This window comes from Diceros bicornis, chromosome 1 (genome assembly GCF_020826845.1).
Source record: "Diceros bicornis minor isolate mBicDic1 chromosome 1, mDicBic1.mat.cur, whole genome shotgun sequence".
NCBI lineage: Eukaryota > Metazoa > Chordata > Mammalia > Perissodactyla > Rhinocerotidae > Diceros > Diceros bicornis.
This window is the reverse complement of record NC_080740.1, coordinates 92845290-92872023: the sequence shown is the minus strand read 5'-3', so window position 1 is coordinate 92872023 and position 26734 is coordinate 92845290. Positions and strand designations below refer to the sequence as shown.

Genomic DNA, 26734 nt, shown 5'->3' with positions numbered 1-26734 from the left:
CATTTTTATATTAATTTTTTAGTATAATTATTTGTGAACTTACAGATTTAAACAAGTTGACGTGTTTCGATCCATGATGGTTATTATCCTCAATCCATCCGTGACCAGAGGGAGCTTGTTCAGGTCGGCACCTGAGTCCTTTTAGCACAGCCCTGGCCGTGTTTGCTCACTTTGCTTCGTGGTATGACAAGCTGTATGTGCTATTGGTCAATCTGAATTTGTGGAAATACTTCATGATTCGCAGAGCCCATATAAAAATCCAGATATCTGGCTTCTCTGGAAAAATCAACAGCCCTGGCATTACAGGGCCCACATTCCCACTGGGTAGCATTGGAGCCAAGTATTGGCATGCGCCCTCCAACTCCCCAGAGCCCCACCTGGTTGGCCCACAAAGGCCTTTAAATTTTCCACCCCTGTAATCAATGCTCAGAAGTTATTAAGTAGATAAGGAATGGATGGGAAGGAGCTGGGCAGAATGTGTGTGCACTGGAGACGTTAAGAAAGGTTTCTTAGAGGAGGCTGGGCTTGATCTGGGATTTCAGGGAAGAATGAGGTTGGATTGGATGAAAAGGGACATGAGCAGGAATGTTGAGCTGCCTTCATGAGGCCCAACACCACAAATGACAGGGCCTGATGGGCCAGAGTGAGCACAGGCCTGTGGTCCCTTCCAAGTGCTCTCCATTCATTCCCTCAACATGTTTCTGTTGCATCCCGTTAGGTACCAGGTGCTGTTCTAGGCGCTAAGATTAGAGCAGTGAGCAGAGTAGGCAAAATCTGTGCCTCTTAGAGCTTGTGTTCTGGTGAGATAGACAGACAGCAAATAAACATGCAGGATGTCAGGTGGCAGCCAGGGTCGGGGATGCAAATAACGCAGGACAGAGATGGGGAGTGCCAGGAAGGAGGGGCTGTCTTCCATCTGTGTCGCTTGTGGGTAGCCTCCCTGATCAAGTGGCGTTTGAGCAGGAACTTGAAAGAAGTAAGGGAACAAGCCATAGTGTGTTTGGGGAAGGGGTGTTCGAGGCAGAAGGAATAGCAGGTGCAGAGGCCTGGAGCAGCATTGACTGAGCACAGGCTGCTCAGACCAGTGAGATCAGGTGTTTGGAGGTGAGAGGAGAGAGGATCGGGTAAAGCCTGTTAAGCACTTCGCTTTGACTCTGAGTGAGATGGGAAGCTATGGGCGAGTTTTGACCAGAGGAGAGACACAATCTGTTTATGTTTTAATAGAATTACTCTGGCCACTGTGTTGAGAATGAATTGGAAGTACAGCTGTCCACTACAGTAGCCACACGTGGCTATTGAGCACCTGAAATGCAGCTAGCCCAAATTGAAATGTGCTGTAAGTAGAAACTACAGGCCAGAGGTTGAAGATTTAGTACGAAAAAGAGAATGTAAAATATTTTGCTAATTTTTTTACATTTATTCTATGTTGTAATGATAATATTTTGGCTATATTGGATTAAATAACATATATTATTAAAATTAATCTCACCAATTTCTTTCATGTTTTTTAATGTGGCTACTAGAAAATTTTAAGTTGCGTTATGTGGCTCTTGTTATATTTCTCTTGGACAGAGCTGGACTAGAGAGGGGCAAGAAGACTAGAAGCTGAGACGAGTTGGAAGGCTGTTAGAGTAATCAGGACACTGGATGACAGGGTCTTGGTCAAGGGCGGTAGCAGTGGAGTTGGTGAGAAGTGGTCAAATTCAGGATACGTATATATAAACATTTTATTGTGGTAAAATACACACAACATGAAGTTTACCATCTTAGCCACATTGACACTATTGTGTGATCATCACCACCATCCATCTCCAGAACTCTTTTCATCTTGGAAAACTGAAACTCTGTACCCATTAAACACTAATTCCCCAGTCCTGCCTCCCCCAACCCCTGGCAACCACCATTTTTTTTTTTTTTTGTGAGGAAGACTGGCTCTGAGCTAACATCTGTGCCCATCTTCCTCTATTTTGTATATGGGGTGCTGCCACAGCATGGCTTGATGAGCAGTTCGTAGGTCAGCATTGGGGATCCAAACCTGTGAACCCCGGACTACTGAAGCAGAGCGTGTGAACTTAGCCAATTGCCTCCCCCAGCCCCTGGCAACCACTGTTCTACTTTCTGTCTCTATGAACTTGACTACTCTAGGTACCTCATATAAGTGGAATCAGTGACTGGCTTATTTCACTTAGCACAGTCCTCATAGTTCATCCATGTTGTAGCATGTGTCAAAATTTCCTTCCTTTTTAAGGCTGAATAATATTCTATTGTATATATATACCATATTTTGTTTATTCATTCATCTTTTGACAGACAGTTGGGTTGCTTCCACCTTTTGGCTGTTGTGAATAATGCTGCTGTGAACATGCGGGTACACATATCTCTTCAAGATCCTACTTTCAGTTCTTTTGGGGATATACCCAGAAGTGGAATTGCTGGGTCAAATGGTAATTCAATCTTTAATATTTTGAGGAATTGCCATACCATCTTCCATAGTGGCTGCACCATTGTACATTCCTACCAGGAATGCAAAAGGGTTCCAATTTCTCCCCATCCATACCAACACTTGTTATTTTCTAGGGTTTTTTTACAATAACCATTCTAATAGATGTGAAGTGATATCTCACTGTGGTTTTGATTTTCATTTCACCAGTGGTTAGTGATGTTGAGCATCTATTCATGTCTTATTGGCCATTTGTATATCTTCTTTGGAGAAATGTCTATTCAAGTCCTTGGCCTATTTTTTTAATTGGGTTGTTTGTTTTTGTTGTTGAGTTGTAGAAGTTTTTTATATATTCTGGATGTTAATGTCTTATCACATCTATGATTTGCAGATATTTTCTCCCAATCCATGGTTGCCTTTTCGTTCTAATGATTGTGTCCTTTGATGCACATGAGTTTTTAATTTTTATGTAGTGCAATTTATCTATTTTTCTTTTATTACTTATGCTTTTGATGTCATATCCAAGAAATAATTGCCAATCCAATATCATGAACCTTTCCTCTATGTTTTGTTCTAAGAGTTTTATAATTTTAATTCTTACATTAAGGTCTTTACTCCATTTTGAGTTAATTTTTGTGTGTGGTGTGAGGTAAGGGTCCAACCTCATCATTTTGCATATAGATATCCAGTTTCCCCAACACTATTTGTTGTAAAAACTATCCATTTCCCGTTGAGTGGTCTTGGCACCCTTGTCGAAAATTATTTGACCATATATTCAAGAGTTCATTTCTGGGATCTCAGTTCTATTCCATTGGTCTATATGTCTGTCTTTACGCTGGTACCACACTGTTTTAACTACTGTAGCTTTACAGTAAATTTTTAAATCAGAAAGTATGAGACCTCAAACTTTGTTCTTTTTCTAAGATTGTTTTGGCTATTTGGGATCCCTTGGATTCCATATGAATTTTAGGATGTATTTATCTATTTCTGCAAAAAAACATTGTTGAGGGGCTGGCCCGGTGGCGCAAGTGGTTAAGTGCACGTGCTCTGCTGCAGCGGCCCGGGGTTCGCTGGTTTGCATCCTGGGCGTGCACCGCTTGTCAAGGCATGCTGTGGCGGCATCCCATATAAAGTGGAGGAAGATGGGTGTAGATGTTAGCCCAGGGCCAGTCTTCCTCAGCAAAAAGAGGAGGATTGGCAGATGTTAGCTCAGGGCTGAGCTTCCTCACACACAAAAAAAAGTGTTGGGATTTTGATAGGGATTGCACTGAATCTGCGGATCACTTTGGGTAGTAGTGACATCTTAACAACATTAAATCTTCTAATCCACGAACATGGTATGTCTTCCCATTTATGTGTCGTCTTTAATTTTTTTCAGCAGTTGTTTTTTAGTTTTTGGTGTACAAGTCTTTCACCTCCATGGTTAAGTTTATTCCTAAGTACTTTATTCTTTTTGGTGCTATTGTAAATGGAGTTGTTTTCTTAATTTCCTTTTTGGATTTTTCAGTGTTAGTGTATAGGATATATTTTGAAGGCAGCTCTGAGAATTGATGGATTAGATGTGAGACATGGAAGAAAGAGAGGGGTTTACAAAAAGATGACGCTGTGGTTTTGGCCTGAGCAGCTTAGAGAAAAGAATCACCATCTAATGACACGGGGAAGATGCAAGAAGAGCAGGCCTGGAAGAATTTGGTTTTGGATGGATGAAATTTGAGGTCAAGAATAATGAGAACTGAGACCTGACTCCTGGAGATGACAAGGAGGTCATGGTGACCTGGACAAGAGTTGTTCAGTGGAAAGACAGGAAGAAAAGGCTGACTGGAGCCGCCTTCAACTGGGACAAGGTGGTGGTAGCAGGGTAATTTTAAAATCTTACCAGATTTCCTCATAAAGACACACACAGCAACTTCAAGACTAAAAGTAAAGCCCACAACATCTTCAACAAAACCAGGTGAAAGGGCATCTCGAAAACCCCAGCCTGCAAGTCGGCGGGCCAGACCACCAACTGCAGCATACTCCATGCAGACAGAGTCAGGAGCTGTGCGGAGCGGGTGAAGGGGAGAGGAGGAAGGGTCTGACGGTCCTAAGAGCCGGGGATTCCAGAATCACCAAAAACACCCTCCCCCAAGAGACGACTCACTGAACAGAAACCTCGGCAAGTGGATCTGAGAAACAACCAGAGAAACTGGGAGCAGATTTCTCAGGCTCCAGTTTACAGATAAGGGAACAAAACAAAATGTGGAAATCCACTAATGGGCTGAGGGAAGATCAGAGATTGCTAGGGCGGCCAAGCCCTCGAGGATCTGAAACACCCAACAAAAACTCCCTTCCAAGGGAAAGAGGCCTCCCTGAGGAAAAGAGAGCTGGGACCGAGCAGGGCAGGAGCCCTGTGGGGTAAAGGAGAGAGAAACTTCCATCACTAGAGGTGACGGATCTCAGGAAGTCCTGGAGGGGAGCTACAGAGAGACGGCAGCAGACGGGCCCTCACACTGTGCAGTGCGGAGAGCTGCCCTGACCCACATCTACCCTATGTGTCCAGTGTCCTCCCGAAGGTAGAGAAAAATTCACATCATGTAAACAAGAGCAACAGAGAAAGTTATGATCACACGCTATACAAAGGTATTATAGGGGAGAAAATGAACCAAATAACCTTCCACACAATGAAAGCACCAAAGGAAACCAAAGCCGTGGAATAACAACTGATAGAAACTAACATTCAAGAAAATGTTTCTGAACATAAAAGAAGAATTGAATCTGCATGGTAGAAGGGCATGTTGTACGTCTGGGAAAATCATTACGGAATCGTCGATACTGAGATACAATCTAATAAAACTATTGGAATTCAAAGATTAAAAAATTATTTTGGGCACCCAGTCAAAAAAGACCAAGTCATTGAAGGATTGAAAACCAGAAGGCATCAGACTTTGACAGCAACATTTTATACAAACAGAGTAACATTTGTAAGATACACAATAAAAAAAGCTATGACCCATTGATTTTATATCAAGCGAACTGAGCTTCAGGCGTGAGGACCACAGGCAGCAGGAACATGCAGGAATTTGAGGGATCTACCAGCTTTTGAGGAATTAGTAGAGAACAACCTTCAGACAACCAAGATATGATTGGAGAGGCTTTGGCAGAAGGTCAGGGGTGAACACTGAATGTATTTATTGTAGAAATAAGACTAGATCAGGAGTATAATGGTGACAAGTATGTGAATTTATGTGCTCTGATGAGCACAGTGATAGAGCACAGTGAAAACAAGAGATAGAAGTTGTGGAAAGTAGCATGAACTCATCCATCGCCTTATTAACTAAGTGTCAAAGTACATCACGTTTACTTACATGTTGGCGGAGGAAGCAAAGGGCTGCTTGCTGATTTCAGCATTGCCTATAGTAGGACTCAACAGTGCCTAAACAGGGGCCCGGGTCCTAGATACGGATATTACTGTCAGCACAAATAGACAGTCTGACAGACCGGGAAAAGCTTAAGATAGGGAAAGCATACAGTGGGTTTAGGCAACTCTTTCAAGAAATTTTGTATAAGAGTCAGCTGAGAATAACGGGGTCACTTCGGAGTTGGAGCACCGTTTTAATTGAAGTATAACATATATACACTAAAGCGCACGATCCTCAGTGTGCAGCTTGATGGACTTCCACAAAGTTGAAGAGGGAGTCTCTGTAGGGACAACTACTGCATGATTCTGTGCTGACAGAAATGAAACCAGTGGAGGGGCAGTTGCCAGAGGAGGGTCCTAGAGGTGAGGGCGTGGGAGCTCAGGCGTGGTGGGGGGAGGGGTGGGCCTGGCGTGCATGGCCGAGGTGCTGGAAGGTGGGCCAGTGGGGCTGCCCGTGGTAGTCCTCAGATTGCCCCTGCTCCTGCTTGCGCAGTGCGATAGAAGTCCTGTTTAGTAGGAAGTGAGGAGGGTGGGTGGTTTGGGAAGGTTTGCACTGGAAGAATGTGTGAGATGGTTCCCTAGAGGAGGGGGAGAGGGACCGGCCTAGGAAAATGCAGGATTCCCTGGCGCACGGGCCATGAGCTCACTGTCACACCAGGACCACCTGTCTCGCACAGCATGGTTGCTGCTGAGGTCTCATCCTGGAGTCCGGCTCCTTTCCAGCACTGAGGTTGTTGATTCTCTGAGGCTCTCCATGGCCTGCAAGTCCATTTGTGTCCTGGTCCCTTTGGAGAACTTTGGGCACGAAGCAGAATCTCAGCATCAGGGTGCTGTCGGTCTGGACTGGGGTTGTGCCGCCTGGGTTCCAGCAGTTTGTCGTGAAAATGGGTTCTAGTGGACCCAAAATCCGTTTCTAAAACACCAGCCAGGGGTAGAGGGGTGGGCTGTGGATGTGAACCTAGCAGAGTTCTCTTTTTTCCCCTTTTTATTAAAAACAGCTCCACTGAGTTAAGATTGACATACAACATACTGTACGTATTGAAAGAGTGCAGTTCGATGACTTGAACGTGCGTCACAGTCCTGGTGAAGGTTCCCCTATAAGGAACACAGAGAAGGCCCAGCATGCCACCTCTGCCGGTTGGTAGATGGGACCATGGCCGGGGGGATCAGAGCTGACAGGAGAGCGCGAGGGCAGAAAACCCAGCCCCGACTGGGGCACGCCAACAGGGAGCTTACTGGCCCATGAAGCCAAGGAGTCCGTGCAGTCAGCCGCCTGTCTTCGGAGCCGGCCTCTCCCCACTGGATGTGGCTTTCTGCCAGGAGAGTGTCATTCCTGGGCCATATGTGGTCCCAGGATGGTGGCCGCAGCCCCTGCATCCTCCTTGGCTATCCTGACATTCCCTGTAGAGTTACCACTGCATTTCCTTGGTGGCGACTGGGTGACACAGTACCCCGGAGCCTCCCGAACTCGGGGGTGGGAAATGCTAATTAGCTGGGGGCTGTCACCCTGGGCCTTCAGAGCCCACAAATGTGGGGCTGAGAGTAGAGAGAGATGTGCCCCCAGATGAAAATGGGGAGCTGCTGCTGGCAGAAGGGGAAGTGGATTCCAGAGAGCCAGTGACCACTGTCCCCCCAAGACCAGTGTTCCGGCTGGTGGGCACTCAGGGAGGGAGCTAAGGGGAAAATAACAGAGAGTGGGTGCCGGCTCTTGACCCCCTAGGCCAGAGAACAAGCTCCCTGCGCAGGCCGTTGCCCAGGGCAGTGAGCTCACCTAGAAGTCAGGTGCCTGCAGGCAGAACACAGCCCGGGGCCATGTGAGCAGAGGGCAGGTGTCAGGCGTCACCCACACTGTGCCTGAAGGGGCACAGATGCCGGTGCTTTCCTTAGGAGCTGGCTTTGCGTTCCAGCTCAACACCTCCTCCCTGGGAGGTCGCGTTAGGAACTTATCTGCTCACCTGCTGGCAGGGCGAGGGCTGGGGGCAGGGGTTCCAGAAAGATGGGGGAAAGATCCTGAAGGTCAGGGCTTCCTTGCAGACCTTTGTCCCTAATGCTCCTCTTTTCCTTCTGCCAGCCCCATATGGCCCCCCGGCACATTCCCAGAACCATCCCAGGGCCCATTTCTCTTGTCCTTTGGCCGTCTGTACGATGGGAAAGCAGATTCCCAGGTTCCTATACTGGGGAGGGACCTACAGCCCTACAGAGCCCTCCTCTAACATGGGGCCCTGCTTATGGTTAGATCTGCGGAGGAAGTAGCCCACAGCACAGATAGTCCACAGGCGGGGACCCCTCCCCACACACCCAGTTCTAGGTCTGTGTCTTTATCTTTGACCCCAAAGCCGTGGCAGCCTTGTTGGAAAACACATCCGACTGTTGAGGAGAACCTGGTCTTGAGCTGGCATGAGTGTCCAGAGCCAAGAGGTGGTGTGGCCACTGCAGGCCACACCACACACCAGGCACGTGGGCCAGTGAGGAAGATGGAACCTCAGGGAGCCTTGGGGCTAGCAACCAGCCCTCGGAGGGTCTGAGAGCCCCTTATTCTTCAAGGGGCCCTTGAGGGCACAGTGAATTGGGTAGCCTGAGGAAGACAGGACTCGTTCCTCACTCAGCATCATTGAGGGCACCTGCAGGAGGGATTGCCTCAGTTAGGACTCTGTCCATCTGAAAAGGGCAGACTGTCAGATCGGGACCGTGCTGGGTGATCTGCCTCCATGTCACCCTGCCCCTGCTCTGCTTTCCCTGTGTGGCTTGGTGCTTGGGCTCCATGGGGGGCGCCAGGTGGCCTTTCGGATATGAGGTGCCAGTGCTGCCAGCCAGGCCCTGTAGGGGGCGCATGCATTCAGGAGGGGGCGCCCAGAGCATCTCCTCGGCCCTAAACTCCCTGAGAGAGGGCCTGACAGGGTGGGCCCCAGAGCTCTCCCCGTGAGTGACCGGGCAGCGTGGGTGGGCACGGTGAAGGGAGGACAGTGTAGGTGTCCAGCTGGCCGGAGAGGAGGTAGGGCTGGGCCGCAGCATGGCCTTGTGCTCGGCCAGACCGGATGTTGCTTTCCCAGCGCCATCTGCCTCACGGTGGTGGTCCAGCTTTGTGACGGGCATGCACATCAGAGGCCCCGTGGGCAGCTCACGCATTTCCTTCTGGGCTTTCCCGCCCATGTTGTATTTTCCAGGCGTCCCCAGCTCCTCAGGCAGCATCAGAACAGCCCGCCAGCCCAACCTCACCCCTTGGTGGCCACCAGAGCTCCTGTGCACAGGAGGCGCCCACTGCTTCCCAGGGCCTGCTCAAACTCTTCCAGAGACATGCGAGCATGGAGGACCTGGGAGCCAAGGGGGTAAGCCTGGGGGAGGCCAGGCCAGCCACAACTTCGTGCCTTCATGCCAGTCACTGCGGGCTCTAGGCCTCTGCAGGAAGGCCGTCCTCCTGCCACCTGAGGGCCATGCTGTGCTCAGCCTGGCCTGGGCTCCCAGCATTTCTACCATGAGCCCTTGGAAATCTGAGATGGTCGATCAGCACTCTAGATGGAAGAGGACCCTGTCCCCTAGGCCTCAGCAGCCTGGGGTGCACCGGTGAGGCAGCAGCACTGCGGCCCACAGAACCCCCTTTGTTTTTCCCCCAGGCCAAGGAGAAAATGAAGGAGGAGTCGTGGAACATTCACTTCTTTGAGTTCGGGCGCGGCATGTGCATGTACCGCACGGCCAGGACGCGGGAGCTGGTGCTGAAGGGCATCCCCGAGAGCCTCCGGGGGGAGCTGTGGCTCCTTTTCTCTGGTGAGCTGCCCCGAGGCCCAGCCCCTACGGCCTCCGTGTGGGAGCTCTGCTGAGCCCTGGGCCTCCTTGGTGGGCCAAGCAGGAACTGCCAGGCCTTTACAGGGCGGAAATAGGGCTCAGCTGTGAGGGGCCTCGTGCAGGCCCATGCCAGGAGGGGTGTCCTGGGGAGCCGATGCCACGGGTGGGGCACTGTCACTGGGGTGATGCCTTCCTGCCTGCAGTGGGAGATGAACAGGCCCCCTGAGGCCTCCTCTTCTTGGGATAGGCTCTGACAACATTTATACCCTTGGCCTCTTGGAAGGTTTCAGGAAGAGGGCAAGTCAGCCATTCGAACTTGGGTGGGGTGACCCCTCCCAGGAGCAGTCATGAGGGAACTTTTGCCTCACATCTCATAACTGGCCCCAGAGTTCCACTTCTCCTCTGTGGTGCATCGAGTCTCCATTGTCATTGTCATTGTCCCCAAAGTCCCAGGAAGGGGGGAGGAGGGGGACAGCTGCCAGCTGTGTCTCTGCAGGGGCCTGGAATGAGATGGTGACTCACCCTGGCTACTATGCTGAGCTGGTGGAAAAGTCCACTGGGAAGTATAGCCTGGCCACGGAAGAGATCGAGCGAGACCTCCACCGTTCCATGCCTGAGCACCCCGCCTTCCAGAACGAGCTTGGGATCGCTGCGCTCCGGCGGGTGCTAACTGCCTATGCTTTCCGAAACCCCACCATCGGGTACTGCCAGGTAAGGGGGCTTACAGGGGGCTCAGAGGCAGCCTCTCCAGCAGAGGCTCACAGGAGCAGGTCCCCGTGAGCCTGAGTGGTGGCCTCACACATCTGCTGTCGTGAAGAAGCCCGACCACAGAAAAAGATGTCATTAAAAACAGTATTCATTGCTTACCTCATCCCCATGCCATATATTAAGTTGTTTTCTATGTGTTTCTGGTCTGGATCCTAGAGGCGTTCAGTGTTTTTGTGTAGGTGGTATAACACGCATAACATAAAATTTACCATCTTAACCACTTTAAAGTGTGCAGTTCAGTGGCATTAAGTGCACTCACACTGTTGTGCAACCATCACCACCATCCATCTCCAGAACTCTTTACATCTTGCAAAACTGAAACACTGTACCCAGTAAACAATTCCCCTGGTTGCCCCTGGCAACCACCCTTCTACTTCTGTCTCTGTGAATCTGACTACTCTAGGTACCTCATGTACCGAATCATACAGTATTTGTCTTTTTGTGACTGGCTTATTTCATTAGCATAATGTCCGCAAGCTTCATCCATGGTGAAGCATGTATCAGGATCTCCTTCCATTTTAAAGCTGAATAGTACTCCATTGTGCAGACAGATCACATTCTGTCACCCATTCATTGGTCGATGGACACCTGGGTTGCCTCCATGTTTTAGCTGCTGTGAAAAATAGCTGCTATGAACATGGGTTCATGGTGTTCACATGGGTGTGCACATATCTGTTTGTGTCCCTGCTTTCAGTTCTTTGGGGTTTATACCCAGAAGTGGAATATCTGGATCATATGTTAATTCTGTATTTCATTTTTTGAGGAATTACCATAGTGTTTTGCACAGGAGCTGCACCATTTTACATAGCCACCAGCAATGCACAGTGTCCCAATTTCTCCCCATCCTCACCAATCTTGTTATTTTCTGTTTTGTAATGGTAGCCCTCCCAATGGTGTGAGGTGGCATCTCGTCACGGTTTTGATTTGCATTTCTGGCAGCATTTGATTGTAAATCCAGTGGGCGTTTTCCTGGCCAGGTCAAATGGCTTCCTGTCTCCCCTAGACTGCTTCCCATTTCAGAGGAGCAGGGCAGTCCCCCAAAGTCCCTTTCTGTAGGACCGGAGTTCTGCATGACATCTTACCAGTGCATGGAAGGCCAAGTGTGCTGGCTGTACATAATTTTTAAGATAATTTGCCACAGTTTAAGTTTTTTCTTACAAGCCTTGCTGTCAGCTCAGGCTGCAGGCGGTCCCAGTCTTGCCGCGGCCTCCCTGCAGCCGTGTGGCCGTCGCCTGGGTGCAGGGCTCTGGTGCACAGTTCACTTACACGTCCACCTGGCCCTGTGTCACACCTCCAACACCAGACGCCCCTCTGCAGAAGTGCCACCTGCTGATGTCTGCCTTTATGGTTTTCCCAGTGCCCACTGGCCAAATTTGAGGGACTTGGCTGACCGTTTTTATCAAACTGATTTCCTGAAAATTGCCTTCTGGCAAATTGCCCAGAGTTGGGTGGGACAGCCTGTTGTTGCCAGACTTGCTTGTAGAGCGAGGCGGGGAGGGGACAGTTGTACTCGGTGTCCCATCACCATCTCTGTGCCTGCAGGCCATGAACATCGTCACCTCAGTGCTCCTGCTCTATGGCAGCGAGGAGGAGGCCTTCTGGCTGCTGGTGGCCCTCTGCGAGCGCATGCTGCCTGACTACTACAACACCAGGGTGGTGGGTGAGTGCCCGCTGCGGCGGCTCCCCCGGCCTCAGAGGCTCTCAGAGGCCTCACAGCCGTGCTTCTGGCTGCCGTCATGGTTCCAACGACAGAGTAGGGAGCGGAGAAGTCATCACACAGCTGGAAAGTGGACAGCCAGACAGCGACCCCCGAGCCTCGCCCAGACTCTGTGTGGATCCCTAGGAGCTGCTGCAGTAGAGTTAGAAGAGGTCACACAGTCAGGGGTCTTTGAAAGTTGGCTTGGGGCCTAAATTCCCATCCCTCTAACTCTTTGTAAACTTTTTTACTGTAGAAAATTTCAAACATCACAACTGGAGCGTATAGTACACCTCCACATACCTAATACCCAGTTCAACTGTTATGAACGCACGGCCAGCAGTCCCTGTGTTATTAAATAGAAATGGGCTTATAAGTGTGTTTAATTCCAGATGTAATTAAGTCTGTTGTTCTAAGATGTCCTGCCGCACCGTTTGTGTTTGGGTTTCCACTCTTGGCATCCTTTAGAATCACATCTGTTCACAAGCTTCAGGGCAGGACACACAGAAGCCACCGAGGCCACTGTTTACTTCTGATGCTTCTAGGGAGAAATTATCCCAAGAGAAAATCCCAAAATAGTGGAAGAAATCATTCTTTTCAGACAGTGGTTTGGAAGCTGTAGAAAGGAAACTTACAAGGTTTTTTTTCTTTCTTATTTTCTCCACCCGTTCCAGCCCTCAGTGTAAGCGGAGCTGGCTGGGGACCCGGTGGGCTTCCTGCACCATTCACTCCTTCATCCTCTCCCTAGGGGCCCTGGTGGACCAAGGCATCTTTGAAGAGCTCACGAGAGACTTCCTGCCCCAGCTCTCTGAGAAGATGCAGGACCTGGGGGTGATCTCCAGCATCTCACTCTCCTGGTTCCTGACCCTCTTCCTCAGTGTCATGCCCTTCGAGAGTGCGGTGGTCATTGTTGACTGCTTCTTCTATGAGGGCATCAAGGTGATCCTGCAGGTGGCCTTGGCCGTCCTAGATGCCAACACGGAGCAGCTGCTGGGCTGCAGCGACGAGGGCGAGGCCATGACCGTCCTGGGCAGGTGACTGAGCAGACCTCCATCCTCCTGCCAGGGAGCTGGCCAGCGCTCCCACAGACAGCAGAGCCCCACCCCTCAGCAGCACTGAGCTCTCCACAGTCAGCATCAGTGACCATGCCCACCAAGTGCCCGGCCACACCCTGGGACGCTCCAGGGGGCAGGAGAGAGCTGCCTTTCTGGTGGGAAACAAAATGGCACTGGGAGAAGAAAAAGCGGGTAGTTGGCCAGAGCTTGCTGGGCTGGAGGGCCTAGTGGGCAGGAGGCAGCTGGAACGGCAAGGCCTCCAGCCTCTAGCGAAGGCTGGGTGTCTGTTCCTTCCACAAAGCAGTCCTGGCCGTGCCTTCCCGAGCTCAGCAGCATCACTACCTCCCCGTCACCTAGACAGAGGGCCCCAGAGGCGCCAGAGTCAACAACTGGTTTTCATGCCCGTCTCTCACACCAGACAGATCGGGCCCCACTTCAGAGCAGGGGCCTGATTGGGGATGGGGCTGGAGCCAGTGGGTATGGGGGACCAGCCACCCCCTCCCACCTGAGTGTCAGGCCCACCCCAGAGAGCCTGAGAGGGCAAGAGGTCTTGGCTGGAATAGGCCAGCCGAAGTCAGGCCCTGTCCCGAGGCTGTGTCCCTGGAGAGGCCAGTTTCCCGTGGACACCCCCACAGGCAGGCTCCTCCCACACCTTGCTCCTGGGACACTCCTTCGGTCCCTGATTCTTCCTGGCCAGAGCAGGGAGTCCCTACATCTCTGGTGACCTGCCAGAGGGAAGGAGCATATCATCCCTCCAACTGAGACAAACCTTTCTTCTGGTGTGGTAGGGTCTGGGCTTATAAAGGGTCCCTGCCCACAGGACCCCCAGAGGACAGCCTGGTTTCCTAAGAGTTAGTGCTCAGGCCTTGCAGGGGGCAAGGCCTTCTCTCCGCTGCCTCCAGGGGGAAGTCCTGATTTGCCAGGGCACCTCCCCCTCCCCCGCCCCCCACAGAGTTAGTGGCCCTCCGGAGGATGCCCAGCCCTCAGCACGCTCACTCCTTCATGGGTAGGCTATGCAAATTCGGTCCCTGCACATTGCTTACCTATGGGTAAGACACCCCTGTCACCTGTGGGTGGTCTAAACTTCTGTCCTTCGATCTTTACAGATACCTGGATAATGTGGTCAATAAGCAGAGTGTTTCTCCTCCTATCCCACACCTCCATGCCCTGCTGACCAGTGGAGATGACCCTCCTGCAGAGGTGGACATCTTCGACCTCCTGAAGGTGTCCTATGAGGTCAGCACTTCCTGGGCCGTTTGGTGCGGGGCGGGCCGAGGTGGGCACGGCCCTCTGCTCTGTGGTTCCACCTTATCTCACTGGATCACCTCTGGCTGGTAGAAATTCAGCAGCCTGAGGGCCGACGACATTGAACAGATGCGGTTTAAACAGAGACTGAAAGTAATCCAGTCCTTGGAGGATACAGCCAAGAGGAGTGTGGTAGGTACGGGGCAGGGCTCTGGTGGCCCAGGCTGCCGGGAGGGGCGGGGAGCAGAGCTCCCTGGTGCTGCCTTGTGTGGGTGCAGACTGGAGGAAAGAGGGCAAGATCCCGGGCACTCTTTTCTGCTCACGGTTGGCCACTGGGAAGCTTCTCTGAGGCCGCAGTGCCTACAAGCCAGGCTTGATCTCACTCTGCACTGAGCCCTCCTGGCCTGGCTTTGCCGTCTGTCCCCTGCCCCTGCCCCCGGGTAGGGACACTTGGCCACCCTCTGCCTGCCCAGCCTGCCGTGCCTCTGCCACAAGCCTTTGTCCCCCTTATCTCTGGAGGGAGCATTTACTGGGAAGTTCTAGAACACCTTCCAAAGAGCCAGTGCCAGGGCCTTTCCTGGGACCCAGACAGCAGTCACTAAGTGACTGCCCCTCACCCTGTTTCCCTGGACTGGGTGTTTGGGACAGAAAGGCCCCCAGTGCTCACCAGGAAGGAGCTCGGAGAGTGTGAACTGAGTGACAAGACGGTGATGAGGGGAGAGCATGCAGACCGCACCCTCTTTCCTGAATGGACTGCCCTCTTGTGCTTGGCCAGCTGGCGATTCCAGGAGAGTGGTTCATGTCTTCGCCCTCATCCACATGTGAATTCTCTCAAAGAGCATCTTGTTTTTACCAGAGCAGGAACTTGAGAATTCACCAATACATCCTGTTTCTTTTTCCTTCTAGGTCCGAGCTATACCTGGGGATATTGGTTTCTCAATTGAAGAGCTGGAGGACCTCTACATGGTGTTTAAGGTGACAGAGCAGGGGCAGGACCAGTATCCCTTCCTAGTCCCTTAAATGCATCCTCAGCACAGCAGACTCCTTCCAGATGAGAAATAGATTTAAAAGCATCCTCAGGAGCAGTTACCACAAACCTCACTTGGTAGAATTTAATCCTTCTTGGAGTTTAGGCAGGACACTCTTTTAAGTAGCAGAAAATCCACTCAAGTCAGCTTACACAGAGGAGGGAATGCATTGGCTCACGTAACCAAAAATTCTAGGAATGTACAGCTTCAGGCACGGCTGGATCCAGGTGCTCAAATGTGCTGTCAAGTTCCCCCACCTCAGATGTCCTCTGGACTGCTCTCCCTGCAGAGTGGCAGGACCGTCGTGAGCAGCTCCAGGGTTATTCTTTCCTCTCAGTAACCCAGTGGAAAGAGAATTTTTCTTTCCAAGTGGTTTTAGCAAAAAGCACAGGGTTGATTATTGGACTGACTTGAGTTAGGTGCTGTGGCTACAGGATGATGTTTGCTACTGGCCCGTGTGCCTGTCTCATGGCCTGAGGGTAGGACAGGAGGGCCTCTCCAAGGAAATTTCAGGTGCTATTAACAGAAGAAAGGAGAAAAGTGTTCTGAAGAGCAGGCACAAGCAACAAAGTCCACACTGCCTTTCCACTCCTTTGGTTGGTTCCCATCTGCCCCCCCAGGTCTCCGCTGTGCTGTGGCCGGCAGCCCTAGGGTTCTGTCTCAGCCCCCACGTCTGTAAGAGAGGGCCCGATGGGACCAGCGTGAGCAGTTCTGTGAGATGCTGTGTCTGGCCCAGCGCTCAGTACCCTGGGCTCTGCAGACCTGGCCAGAGGAGGCGGGTGGGCACATCGACCAGCCTGGCAACCCTAACCAGCTGGGAGCTGAGAGGCCGGGCCGTCTCAGCAGGCTGCACCCCCCGCAGGCCAAGCACCTGGCGAGTCAGTACTGGGGGAGCGGACGCCCCGCAGCTGTGCGTCGGGACCCCAGCCTCCCCTACCTGGAGCAGTACCGCATTGACGCCAGGCAGTTCCAGGAGCTCTTCGCCAGCCTGACGCCCTGGGCCTGCGGCTCCCACACGCCCGTGCTGGCAGGGCGCATGTTCCGGCTCCTGGATGAGAACAAGGACTCGCTGATCAACTTCAAGGAGTTCGTGACAGGGATGAGTGAGTGGCTCGGGCGCCTCTTGTGCCCTCCCCCTTTCTGAAGAAGCCTGGAAAGCGGCCCTGGCCAGTCTTCCCACTGCAGCAAGCAGAGGGCAGCCGGGAGCCCTGGGCCCTTGAGAAGGGAAGGGCCATTTTCTCACTGGAGACGTGTGGTGTCGAGTAGGGGCCCTCCGCCTCCTCCTTCCCTCCGTCAGGGTCTGCGGGCCCCAGAGCAGGGCAAAGCTCAGGGGAAAGCGGGAGGCCTGGGCTTGTCCCCAGGGCCCTCCGGAGCCAGTCAGACTGTGGGCAGGGTCCTGCCAGAGCCCACTGGAGGTGAGGTGTCTGAGTGCGGGCCAGCCATGGGGCTTTGGCGTCCTCCTGCCAGCGTGCCCTCCTCTCTGGCCTTCGTCCACAGGTGGGATGTACCACGGGGACCTGACAGACAAGCTCAAGGCGCTCTACAAGCTGCACCTGCCCCCAGGTGAGGGCCTCTCGTGTGCCCATAGCTGGGGCTGGAGCGTCTGAAGGCGTAGGCACAGGCCTCTGTGGGCCACTGGGCCTCGAAGCAGCCCCGGGGTACCAGGCATCGCGGAGGCTCCCCCATCCCAACGGAGGAGGAGGAGGCGGGAGCGCTGGGGCTGCGGCCTGGCCGAGTCTCGGTCAGAGAACAGGGCCGTGATCTGGGAGGGGACGTGCAGGAGTGTCCCAGGGTGGACGCCAGCCACGGGCAAGGATCCAAGAGCATGGATAGCTCAACTGAAAAGCCAGGAGGGGTGAGGGGTCGCGTGAGTAGAGATCCAAGTTTGAAACTGAGCCCCTTTGTGTTCATTGGTTTGTCCTTAAGTTTCTCAAGGTTCCTGTTATCTCTGGAGGATCAGTCCGGGGCACCACCAAGGCCCGAGGGGTGGCCTGGGGAGCCCCGTCTCAGGCCGGTGAGCAGGGGCCGCATCTCTGAGTGGTGCCCTGGCCTCCTGACACGTTGACAGGCAGCACAGTGGGCGGCTGGTCAGAAGGCAGGCCAGGTCCTGCCGTCCCTGGCTCCTCCTGCATGGCCCAGCTCACCTGGCTCAGCAAGGGTGGCTGCACGGAGAGTCCTCCAAGGTGGGGTCATCCCTGTGTCTTCAGGAGGAAACTAAGACTCAGGTGGGGGAGCATCTGGCCCCGGTGCCTTCCTCTAGGGTGGAGCCCCCCGGTCCCTGTTGTTCGCAGCCTGCCCTGGAGTCAGCCGAGCGATCTGTAGAATCCTGGTGCCGGGCTCAGCCCCATGGGCTCTGCCTTCGTTGGCCTGGGCGGGCCCAGACGCCGTGTTTCAAGCTCATCAGGCGATTGTTCTCTGCTGCCAGAGCTAGAAAGGCCTGCTCTTGACACAGCTGTTCTCACCTGTGGCTGGTCTTTCCCTGTAATGCAACAAGGAATGGTGGCCCCAGGGACACCTCCAGGGAAGGTTGGGGCTGGCCACATCTGACTGCTGAGGGAGAGGCCTGGGCTGAGCAGACCCCCCTGGGCCGGGATCCCATGGACGAGGGCACACAGGGCCGCCCCCACCACTCCCAAGCGACCTCTGCCTGCCCTGCTCCATCCAGGTCTCTGGGGGACCACAGCCCACACCCCGCCCCCTCCCCACATGCCACGCACTGTTAAACCCCTCTCACTGTGTCCCCCTCCGTACAACTTGGAGAAAAAGCCCCCCGCTCAGAACCGTGTGCATCCGATTCGTGTGCACCCCGGGGACAGCTTCATCACAAAGAATGAGGTGGGCCAGGATGTACCGAGGTGGAACAACATCCAAGATGTGTCAAGTGAGAGGAGCAAGTCACTTGTGGTGGCTGGTCCTGCACATGCGCCTGCAGGAACATAAAATGTCCTCTAAAGATACTCCGGGCCTCATTGTCATCAGGGTGGGAGGGAGGCTGGCCGGTCACGGGCCTCCCAACTGCACTGACTAGATTTTGACCTGGGATGTGTGTTACGTTTTCAAACACATCGTACAAGTCAAGAGAGGAACAACGACCAGAATCGATGGTCGTCACTATGTGCACACGGTGTCGGCGGTGCTGGGAGCGGTGGAGCAGGCCCGGGGACTCGGCCTCTGTGCAGGACTCAGGGAGGTTCGCTGGGGTGACAATCCTGTTGTTCTCTCCTGCCCTCTCTCTCCTTTCTTGCTGAGCACAGCTCTGAGCCCAGAGGAGGCCGAGTCAGCCCTGGAAGCGACCCATTATTTCACGGAGGACAGCTCCTCAGAAGGTGAGTGCTGCTGGGACACTGGGTCGTGCGTCAGCCTCAGGCCTGCAGCCGGGATCTTGCTGTGGGGCCCAGGCAGGTGGCCTGCAGCCCTACAGTGGGCTCGAGAGTGTGGTGGGCTCGAGAACGTGGTGGGCTCGGGAGCGTGCTGCTTTGGGAGCTCCAGGATGAGGGCCAGGGGAAGCTGCCTCCCTCTCCAGGCCGGGTCCCCTGGAGTGTTCTCATTCCTGTTTCTCTTGTCTCTGCCTTCCTGGATCCTGGCCTCTCCCTCCCTCTGCCCTCCACTCCTCCTCCACTGTCCCTTCCAGCATCTCCTCTGACCTCAGATCTGGATCTTTTCCTGCCCTGGGAGACTCAAGGTCAGTCCCTGGGGGGGAGGGTGCCCCCTTTGTGCTGGGCGTCCCCAGGGCCTTGGGCTTCTTCCTAACATTCCCCTGTACGGTCAGGCAGCCTGGAAGCTCTTGGCCCTGGGGCAGCCTCCTGTGTGTCTGAGGAGGAGCCAGACCCAGCCGCTCCTCGCCGAGCGGGCAGGAGAGGGGCGCCTCTGTGCCTGTCATGTGGGTGGTACATGAGGACACACAGCACAGTGGGCGAGGCACAGACACCGGGGCGGCAGCTCCACGGCCACGTGCGAAAAATATTCTGTGTCATATTGATAGGGAGAAACACAAACACTGTCATTACATGGTGTGAAGCTGATGTAGCAGCTGAGTGGAGGTGGAGAGTTGGGGGGCTTCCCTGGGAAACCATTTTCATGGCCACATAACTTTTTTGTTAAGGAAAAATACATGTATTGAGTGCTTGTTAGAACTCATCCCTGTGCTACGTTTAAAGCCTCTTGTGGGCTGGCCTGGTGGCATCGTGGTTAAGTTCGCGCACTCCGCTTCAGTGGCCCAGGGTTCGCAGATTCAAATCCCAGGCACGGACCAAAGAACTACTCATCAAGCCACACTGTGGTGGTGTCCCACATACAAAATAGAGGAAGATGGGCACAGATGCTAGCTCAGGGCCAATGTTCCTCACAAAAAAAATAAATAAAGTAAAATTTGAATATTAAAAAAAAAAAAAGCCTGTTGGGAGCATCAGATCCAGGGCGATGGGGCGTCTGGGCCTGGGATTTGGCAGTCGAGCTGGTGGTGTGTAGCTCACATAGAAAACTGACCAAAAACTGCCCCCTGTAATTTCTCATGGGGGATGATACACACCCAAAAGGGAAATGAACTGTGTCTCGAGATACCCAAAGGCAGTCCTGTTGACAGCGCCAGAGGCGCACGGGACTGTACTCGGAAGCTTGAGGACCTGGATTTCAGGTCTGCAAACTGAAGAAGCTGATGTACTTCCTGTCGTACTTGGAACCTGGGCAAACCAGGATGTATTAGGCTCGTCCCAGGCACTTCCGGAGGGGCCAGGGACTGGGGATACAGAGTCCTCTCCTCAGACCCCACATAGCCCCGGGCAGCGGGTCTCCATTCCGCTGTGAGAAGCCTGAGCTCGGAGAGGTGCGCCCTTCCCCGCCAGCACTCAGCCGTGGGGGCTGCTCAGAGCTGGGGTGCTGCCGTCCCGCCAGAGGTCCCCTCACCTGCCACGCTGCCTCAGGGAGCAGGTCCAGGACCTGCTGCCCCCAAGTTCCTGGTCATTAGAGGGAGCATGGTGTGTGCCACCTCCAGCAAATGTGTCACTTTAACAAACACAGTGCTAAGCACAGGATTCTCACACGTACGATTCCTCGTCAGCTGGTGTGCCGGTTGCAGGTGGAATTGGTGACTAGAATTTTGCTGAGTTTGACCTTTTTTAGCAGAAACTACAGAAATCATTAGTTGTCAGACTTTTTGTCCATAATATTGTTCACTTAAACACTGTGGTGAGACTTGTATTCCTTTGAAAGAGAGGAAGTGAGGGTTCCGTGGCTCTTTGCTTTACTAACCAGGTGAAGAAATGAGCAGGCCCTGCTGTGGTGCTGACGGGGCAGCAGGCGGAGAACAGCGTGCGGGACCTGCCCCTCCCAGGCCGGGGTCCGCCCTGCGGGAGAACACAGGTTAGACTGCTCACAGACATCAGTGGTTTCAGTCACCACAGAAAAATGTCTCCTTGTTCTTTTTATTTTTCCCGTTGTCCAGAAGCACTACGGCAAGAAGAGCGAGAGGGAGCTGGAAATGAGGAAGTTCGAGATAAAAGAGGAGGTATGTATAGACTGATCTCTGCTGGTGCTGGTAGAGATCCCAGGGTGGGTGGAGTCTGGGGGCCTGTCACTGCAGGAGAGCCCCCCACCCCAGGGGAGATGGCAAACTCCTGCCAGATACAGCAGCTCCCCCTGGGGAAAGGGTGACGCTGTGAGATGAATGCCCGGCCCATCAGCTGCCCTGCTCTCAACAGCCCCAGGCCTGAAGCTCTGGCCTGAAGCTATGAACACCCCCGAGTATAGTCACCTCTCCCCAGGGGTGCCTGCTTTCTGCCAGGCCCCCTCTAGGTGCCCAGCCAGTCTCTCCCTCTCGTGCTGTCCTCTCTCCAGCCTCTACATGGTCCTGTCACCATCTAGGGGAAGACAGGTTGGGGCCATCTTCATCAGCCTATGTCAAACCTACTTCAGCATAACTCAGGGGAGACCTGTGGTGTTTGGGGGGGTTTTCCCATCACTGCCGCCCCAGATGCCTGGGGAACTCCGTGCTAGAGGACTCCCATCAAACCCCTCACTCCCTGCCCTCACCCCCAGCCCCCTCTCTCCATCGACAGATGGAGATTAATCTTTTTCTTCTAACTCGCAGAGGAGAAGGGCACCAGCCCTCCTGACTATCGGCACTACCTTCGGATGTGGGCCAAGGAGAAAGAGGTTCAGAAGGAGACCTCCATTAAGGATCTTCCCAGGATGAACCAGGTAGGCCGAATCAGAGCCCACAACAGGCATTTCTGGAGAATTTTGACCAAGGCGGGGCCCTCCCACCCGGCACCTCACCACCCTCCCTCCTAGCACCCTCTGCAGGGTGGGCATTCTGCCTACCTCTAGAGCCTGCTAGTCAGCCGGCAGTCAAGGGCGATTCTAGAAAGACAGGAGGCCAGGTGCTTCGGGGCCTCGTCCTGGGTGGTGTTTCATGGTGATGACTTGCTCCCAGTTAATCAGTGTCCATGAACCAGAGAAGCACTGAGGAAGATCAGCCTCTGAGAGACGGGCTCACGCTACCTCTTGCTGCGCACATGGAGGCCCACCCAGCCTGCGGCCCGCCATTCCTTGGGTGCTCTCAAGGCCGGGAGCCTGGCGTCTTGCTGAGTCAGGACCGCAGACATCTCAGCAGGTGGTTCTGGAGCTTGCAGGCTGACCACGGCCCTGTTCTGCCCAGAGGGGCACCTTCAGTCTGGGTGCGCTCACCCATGGGCCCGAAGAACGGGATGCCTGGTGAAGGGAGGCTTCATCCCATTCTCAGGCCAAGAGGCCACACATCTCCTGTGTGGTTTCGGGACCTGGAATCTGACTCCCTGGGCCCTGCAGCTGTCTTTTCATTGCACTCTCAAGAGCTTCGTAAAGGACTGAGCTAAAGTCGCTTCTCAATAAAGATATAAAAGCTCAAAGTGACTCCAAAACACAGTTCAGAAGTCCCTGTAGTCACTGGGTTTGGAAGGTCATGATAGAAATAGGTCTGTCTCTGCTAACAGAATGGACGTAGAGACAAGGAGAAACTCCAAACCATTCTCTGTGCTGAAAGAAAGGCAGCTGAGAAGAAAGCCCTTTGAAAGGCTCTGTGACCTTGCTCAAGTCACTTTCCCTCTCTGAGCCTCAGTGTCCCAGTCTGTGAAATGGGCAAGACAAGGCACAGGTGTGTGGAAACCACTAACAAGACAACACCCCACACCAGTTAGAATGGCCAGCGTTGTCAGTCTGGCTAACCCAAGCAGTCTGACCCATCTTTTACCATCTCCCTGCCCTTTTTCTGTTTTTCCCCTTAAAAGGAACAGTTCATTGAGCTATGCAAGACGCTTTACAACATGTTCAGTGAAGACCCCATGGAGCAGGACTTGTACCACGCCATCGCCACCGTGGCCAGTCTGCTGCTCCGCATCGGCGAGGTGGGGAAGAGGTTTTCAGCACAGCCAGGCAGGAAGCCCAGGGACTGTGCCCCTGAGGAGGACGAGCCGCCAGCCTCTGACCCCCCTCAGGACCTGGCCCAGGAGCTTCAGCCACCGGCTGCAGGCGACCCCCAGGCCAAAGCCGGCGGAGACACCCACCTTGGGAAAGCGCTGCAGGAGAGCCAGGTGGTGGGCGAAGGAGGTGGCGGTGAGGGCCAGGGCTCCCCCTCCCAGCTTCTGTCCGACGATGAAACCAAGGATGACATGTCCATGTCCTCCTACTCGGTAGTCAGCACGGGCTCCCTGCAGTGTGAGGACCTGGCTGACGACACAGTGCTGGTGGGTGGGGAGGCCTGCAGCCCTGCCGCCTCCATCCGCTGTGGAGGCGCCGTCGACACCGACTGGTGCATCTCCTTCGAGCAGATCCTGGCCTCCATTCTGACAGAGTCTGTGCTGGTGAACTTCTTTGAGAAGAGGGTAGACATTGGACTCAAGATCAAGGACCAAAAGAAGGTAGAGAGACAGTTCAGCACCTCCAGTGACCACGAGCAGTCGGGGGTCTCGGGCTGATGGCTCTGCCGATCAATCGGGGGCCTCTCTCTCCTCCCTCCTTCCCTCCAGTTCTGTTTTCTCCTTAAGGACACAGCCCTCCTGTTCTCCCCAGAAGCAGTGAGTTGTAAATGGAAAGAAGGCTGAGCAGCCACACTTGGGACCCAGGCAGAGGCTCCCTGCCCCCCTGTTCCTGCCTGCCTGGTGGGCCCTGCCTTGGGCCCTGCGTGGTGACAAACTGAGGCTCTCAGACTGGCCTGTGCTGTGGCCAGGCCACGCTGCCTCCTCTGCCCACGGGCGGACTTCTGCTGCTATGTGCTCTGGGGGGCTTTCCTGCCACTTGGTGCCAGGTAGGGGCGTCACATGATTGTTGGGCACCAAAGTGGCGGGACCTTCAAGGTGCTCTCCAGGAGCCCCTGAGCCTGAGCTTCTGGCTGAGGGACACGGGCAGGAAGTGTCCACTGCACTGGGGTGGGTGCCACACAGGCGTTGCTCTAAATGCCCTTTCAGCTCATCATCCTCACCATTAACTTTAAAAGCACATCCCTCAGGTCCCAATATATTTTCTTGTGTTCATTTCAGTTGGCTAAAAATCACACTGTGCTCAATGCCTTAATAAAATGCCTGAAAGAACTAAAAACCACACTGTGTACAGAGCCTTAATGTGGCCCTCAGCCTCTGCTTGGGGCTCCTGACTTCTTCCCAGGCAGGTGTGGGCCTAGGCCGTGTTCCAGAGGTTCCAGGCACTTAGACCCCCACGGGCGGTGGGGGTTCAAGGCCCCCAGGGAGAACGGGGACACGGGAGGTGCTGGTGCAGGCTGAGCAGGGCCTGTGCTGACTATGCTGTGGGAAAGCCCAAGCTCGGCAGGTATCAACAGCTGGTCCAGTGCAGGAGGCGTGTGCTCGGGCCTGGACTGCAGCTAGCCCTCGGGTCAGGAAGCAGACTGTGGGGCCACAGCACCACGAGGACCCCCTCACTTTGCAGCCACGTTTGCCCCACACATGGGGCTTCTCTTCTGCTAAAAGATACATCTCTGTGGCTGTTGTTTGTTTTTTTTTTCATTTAATAGCTTTATTGAGGCATAATTTACTACCATAAAATTTGCTTATTTTAAGTTACAATTCCATGATTTTCAGTAAATTTACAGAGTTGTGCAACCATCACCACAATGCGATTTCAGAATATTTCCATCACCCCAGAAAGACCCCTTTTGCAGTGTGCAGCCAGTCCCTCTTCCCACCCTCAGCTCCAGGAAACCACTATTATGCTTTCTGTCTCTATAGATCTTACAGCTGGTTTTAAAAATAACAATCTCCATGATTTCACCTTGTTCACAGCTGGTGGGCCACGTCTCAATACACGCAGCAAAACAACATCAAGGAAACCGAACAACTGTTGTCTTTCTTAACAACAAAAAACGTCATTAATTAATCAATGTAATTTCCTTTCTAGTGTTTATACAAACTGACCATATGCTTTGCCATCAAGTAATTTCAAAGGATTCTTACCAGAAAGACTATGTTCTTGGCCATAATGAAATTAAGATATACATAAGAATCCCGCACAGTTGGCAGTTTAAAGTCTTAAGTTGATTGTAATCAATTACAAAGATTTAAATAATTTGGAATTTGGATAAATGTTTTATAAACCACATAGAAGTATAAATTTGGAAATATACCAAAGAAATTAAACAGAAGAATATAAAAGAGGAACCTAGCCTTTTCCTATCATAAAAGAATGTACAAAAATGTACAACAGTACTTTCATCTATTTCTCATTCTACCTGGGATGATATTCAAGATATTTAACAACCAGAGCAGTAACACTAAATAACATATGGATCATACAAATAAAGTTTTAAATATATTTTTATTATATAAGTAAACATAATTGTATATTTTAAAACTGCTTACCCAGGCCGGCCCCGTGGTTTAGCGGTTAAGTGCGTGCGCTCCGATGCTGGCGGCCTGGGTTCGGAGCCCGGGCGCGCACTGACACACTGCTTCTCCTCCGGCCATGCTGAGGCCATGTCCCACATACAGCAACTAGAAGGATGTGCAGCTATGACATACAACTATCTACTGGGGCTTTAGGGGGTGGGAAAAAAAAAACAAAACTGCTTACCGAGTGGTATGTTGTACCAAACCATTCATTCATATAATCTCCAAGAAAAAAATATGTATGTGAATTTTTAAAGGCGTACATGTTTATTGCTTTTAAAAGGAGGAAAAAATACAGAAAAGTAGAAAAATAATTTTTCCTACTAGTCAGTATTTAAGACTACTACTCAGTATTTTGATTTTTTTTCTATATTTTATCTTTTTCAAGGTTAAACTCATACTATATACGAAATTTTTATTCTGCTCTTTTCATTAAGCATAAAACATTCTTTGCAGATGCCTTCTGCTCTCAGCCACAATAACTCAAGCATGTGGAAATAAACAAAGACTCAAATGAGAACAGGGACTATTTATCAAGAGCTTGCTTAGAAAAGGAGTCCACCGCCATCACTTGCGTTTGGCAGAGACTCAAAGGCAGGCAGGCAGGCAGAGGAGTGGGAAAGCCTTACGCTGAAACCAAGGGAAGGCTTCAGGTGTGCTGTTTAGAGGCTGTTGGCAAGAAGCTGAGGCAGGCTAACTAGATGTCTTCTGCAATTGGTTTGAGGAGCATAACTGGCTTTCTCTGGTTGGTCCTGAGATGGAGGGAGGTGCAAAAAATAGGGAAACGCAGTCATTGACTAAGTCCTGACTGCTGTAGAGGTTAGTTTGGCTTGGGGGAGGGGAGTGGAGCTGCTGCAGAGGTTGTCACGTGATCTGGTCATTGTCCGTTTGTACATTCAGTCTCTCAAACATGATGTTTTAAGCTAATTTGTCTTTTTCTAATAATGCTATTGTGCAAAATTTGGAAAATATGAAAAATTTAAAATCATCTATAACTCTAACCCCCTACACCTGGAAATAAATAATGCCTGGCTTTACATAATTGAAATGTACACTTTCTTGTAACCTCCTTGCTTGCCAACAAGACACATGCCATCATTTTCACTTCAGACTCAGACTCTTTGAAATGGACCTGAATGATGGTCCATGCTGAGTTATCATAAGCAACCATTCTTTAGAACCTTTATTTCCATTTTTTCCTTTTATACTTAAGTGAACACTAGTACATAAATAATAAATCTGAGTGATTCCGATTGTTTTCTTAGGATCAAGGTAATTGCCAAATTCTTTTCCATTCTACTAGCATCCTATGAGAAGGGCTCCTCTCATTACATCCTCGTCAGGACTGGGTGTTATGATTTTCTTTTCACAAGATGGTTTACGTTGTTAGGCACGTGTGACTATCTTGGCGGGCCGGCGTTATAAGGTCTTGGGGCGGCTGGGACAGAAGGAGTGC

General features: G+C 52.4%; 1 protein-coding gene across 3 annotated transcripts in view; it reads left to right on the top strand.

Annotated features, from left to right (window-relative positions):
- Window positions 1–23980, top strand: part of TBC1D9B (TBC1 domain family member 9B) — a 42617-nt gene extending 18637 nt beyond the window's left edge. The window contains exons 8-22 of one of the 3 annotated variants that reach the window (XM_058548112.1): window positions 9002–9163; window positions 9449–9599; window positions 10114–10328; window positions 11928–12045; window positions 12830–13115; window positions 14243–14372; window positions 14475–14573; window positions 15288–15356; window positions 16272–16512; window positions 16907–16972; window positions 18664–18735; window positions 19041–19091; window positions 20850–20912; window positions 21495–21604; window positions 22672–23980. In XM_058548112.1, coding sequence (XP_058404095.1) covers window positions 9002–9163; window positions 9449–9599; window positions 10114–10328; window positions 11928–12045; window positions 12830–13115; window positions 14243–14372; window positions 14475–14573; window positions 15288–15356; window positions 16272–16512; window positions 16907–16972; window positions 18664–18735; window positions 19041–19091; window positions 20850–20912; window positions 21495–21604; window positions 22672–23358 — 2520 coding nt within the window. In that variant the 3' untranslated portion in view covers window positions 23359–23980. The remainder of the gene's footprint in view (window positions 1–9001; window positions 9164–9448; window positions 9600–10113; window positions 10329–11927; window positions 12046–12829; window positions 13116–14242; window positions 14373–14474; window positions 14574–15287; window positions 15357–16271; window positions 16513–16906; window positions 16973–18663; window positions 18736–19040; window positions 19092–20849; window positions 20913–21494; window positions 21605–22671) is intronic. The other 2 variants (XM_058548124.1, XM_058548119.1) reach the window with 2 other exon arrangements.
- The last annotated feature ends 2754 nt before the right edge of the window (window positions 23981–26734 follow it).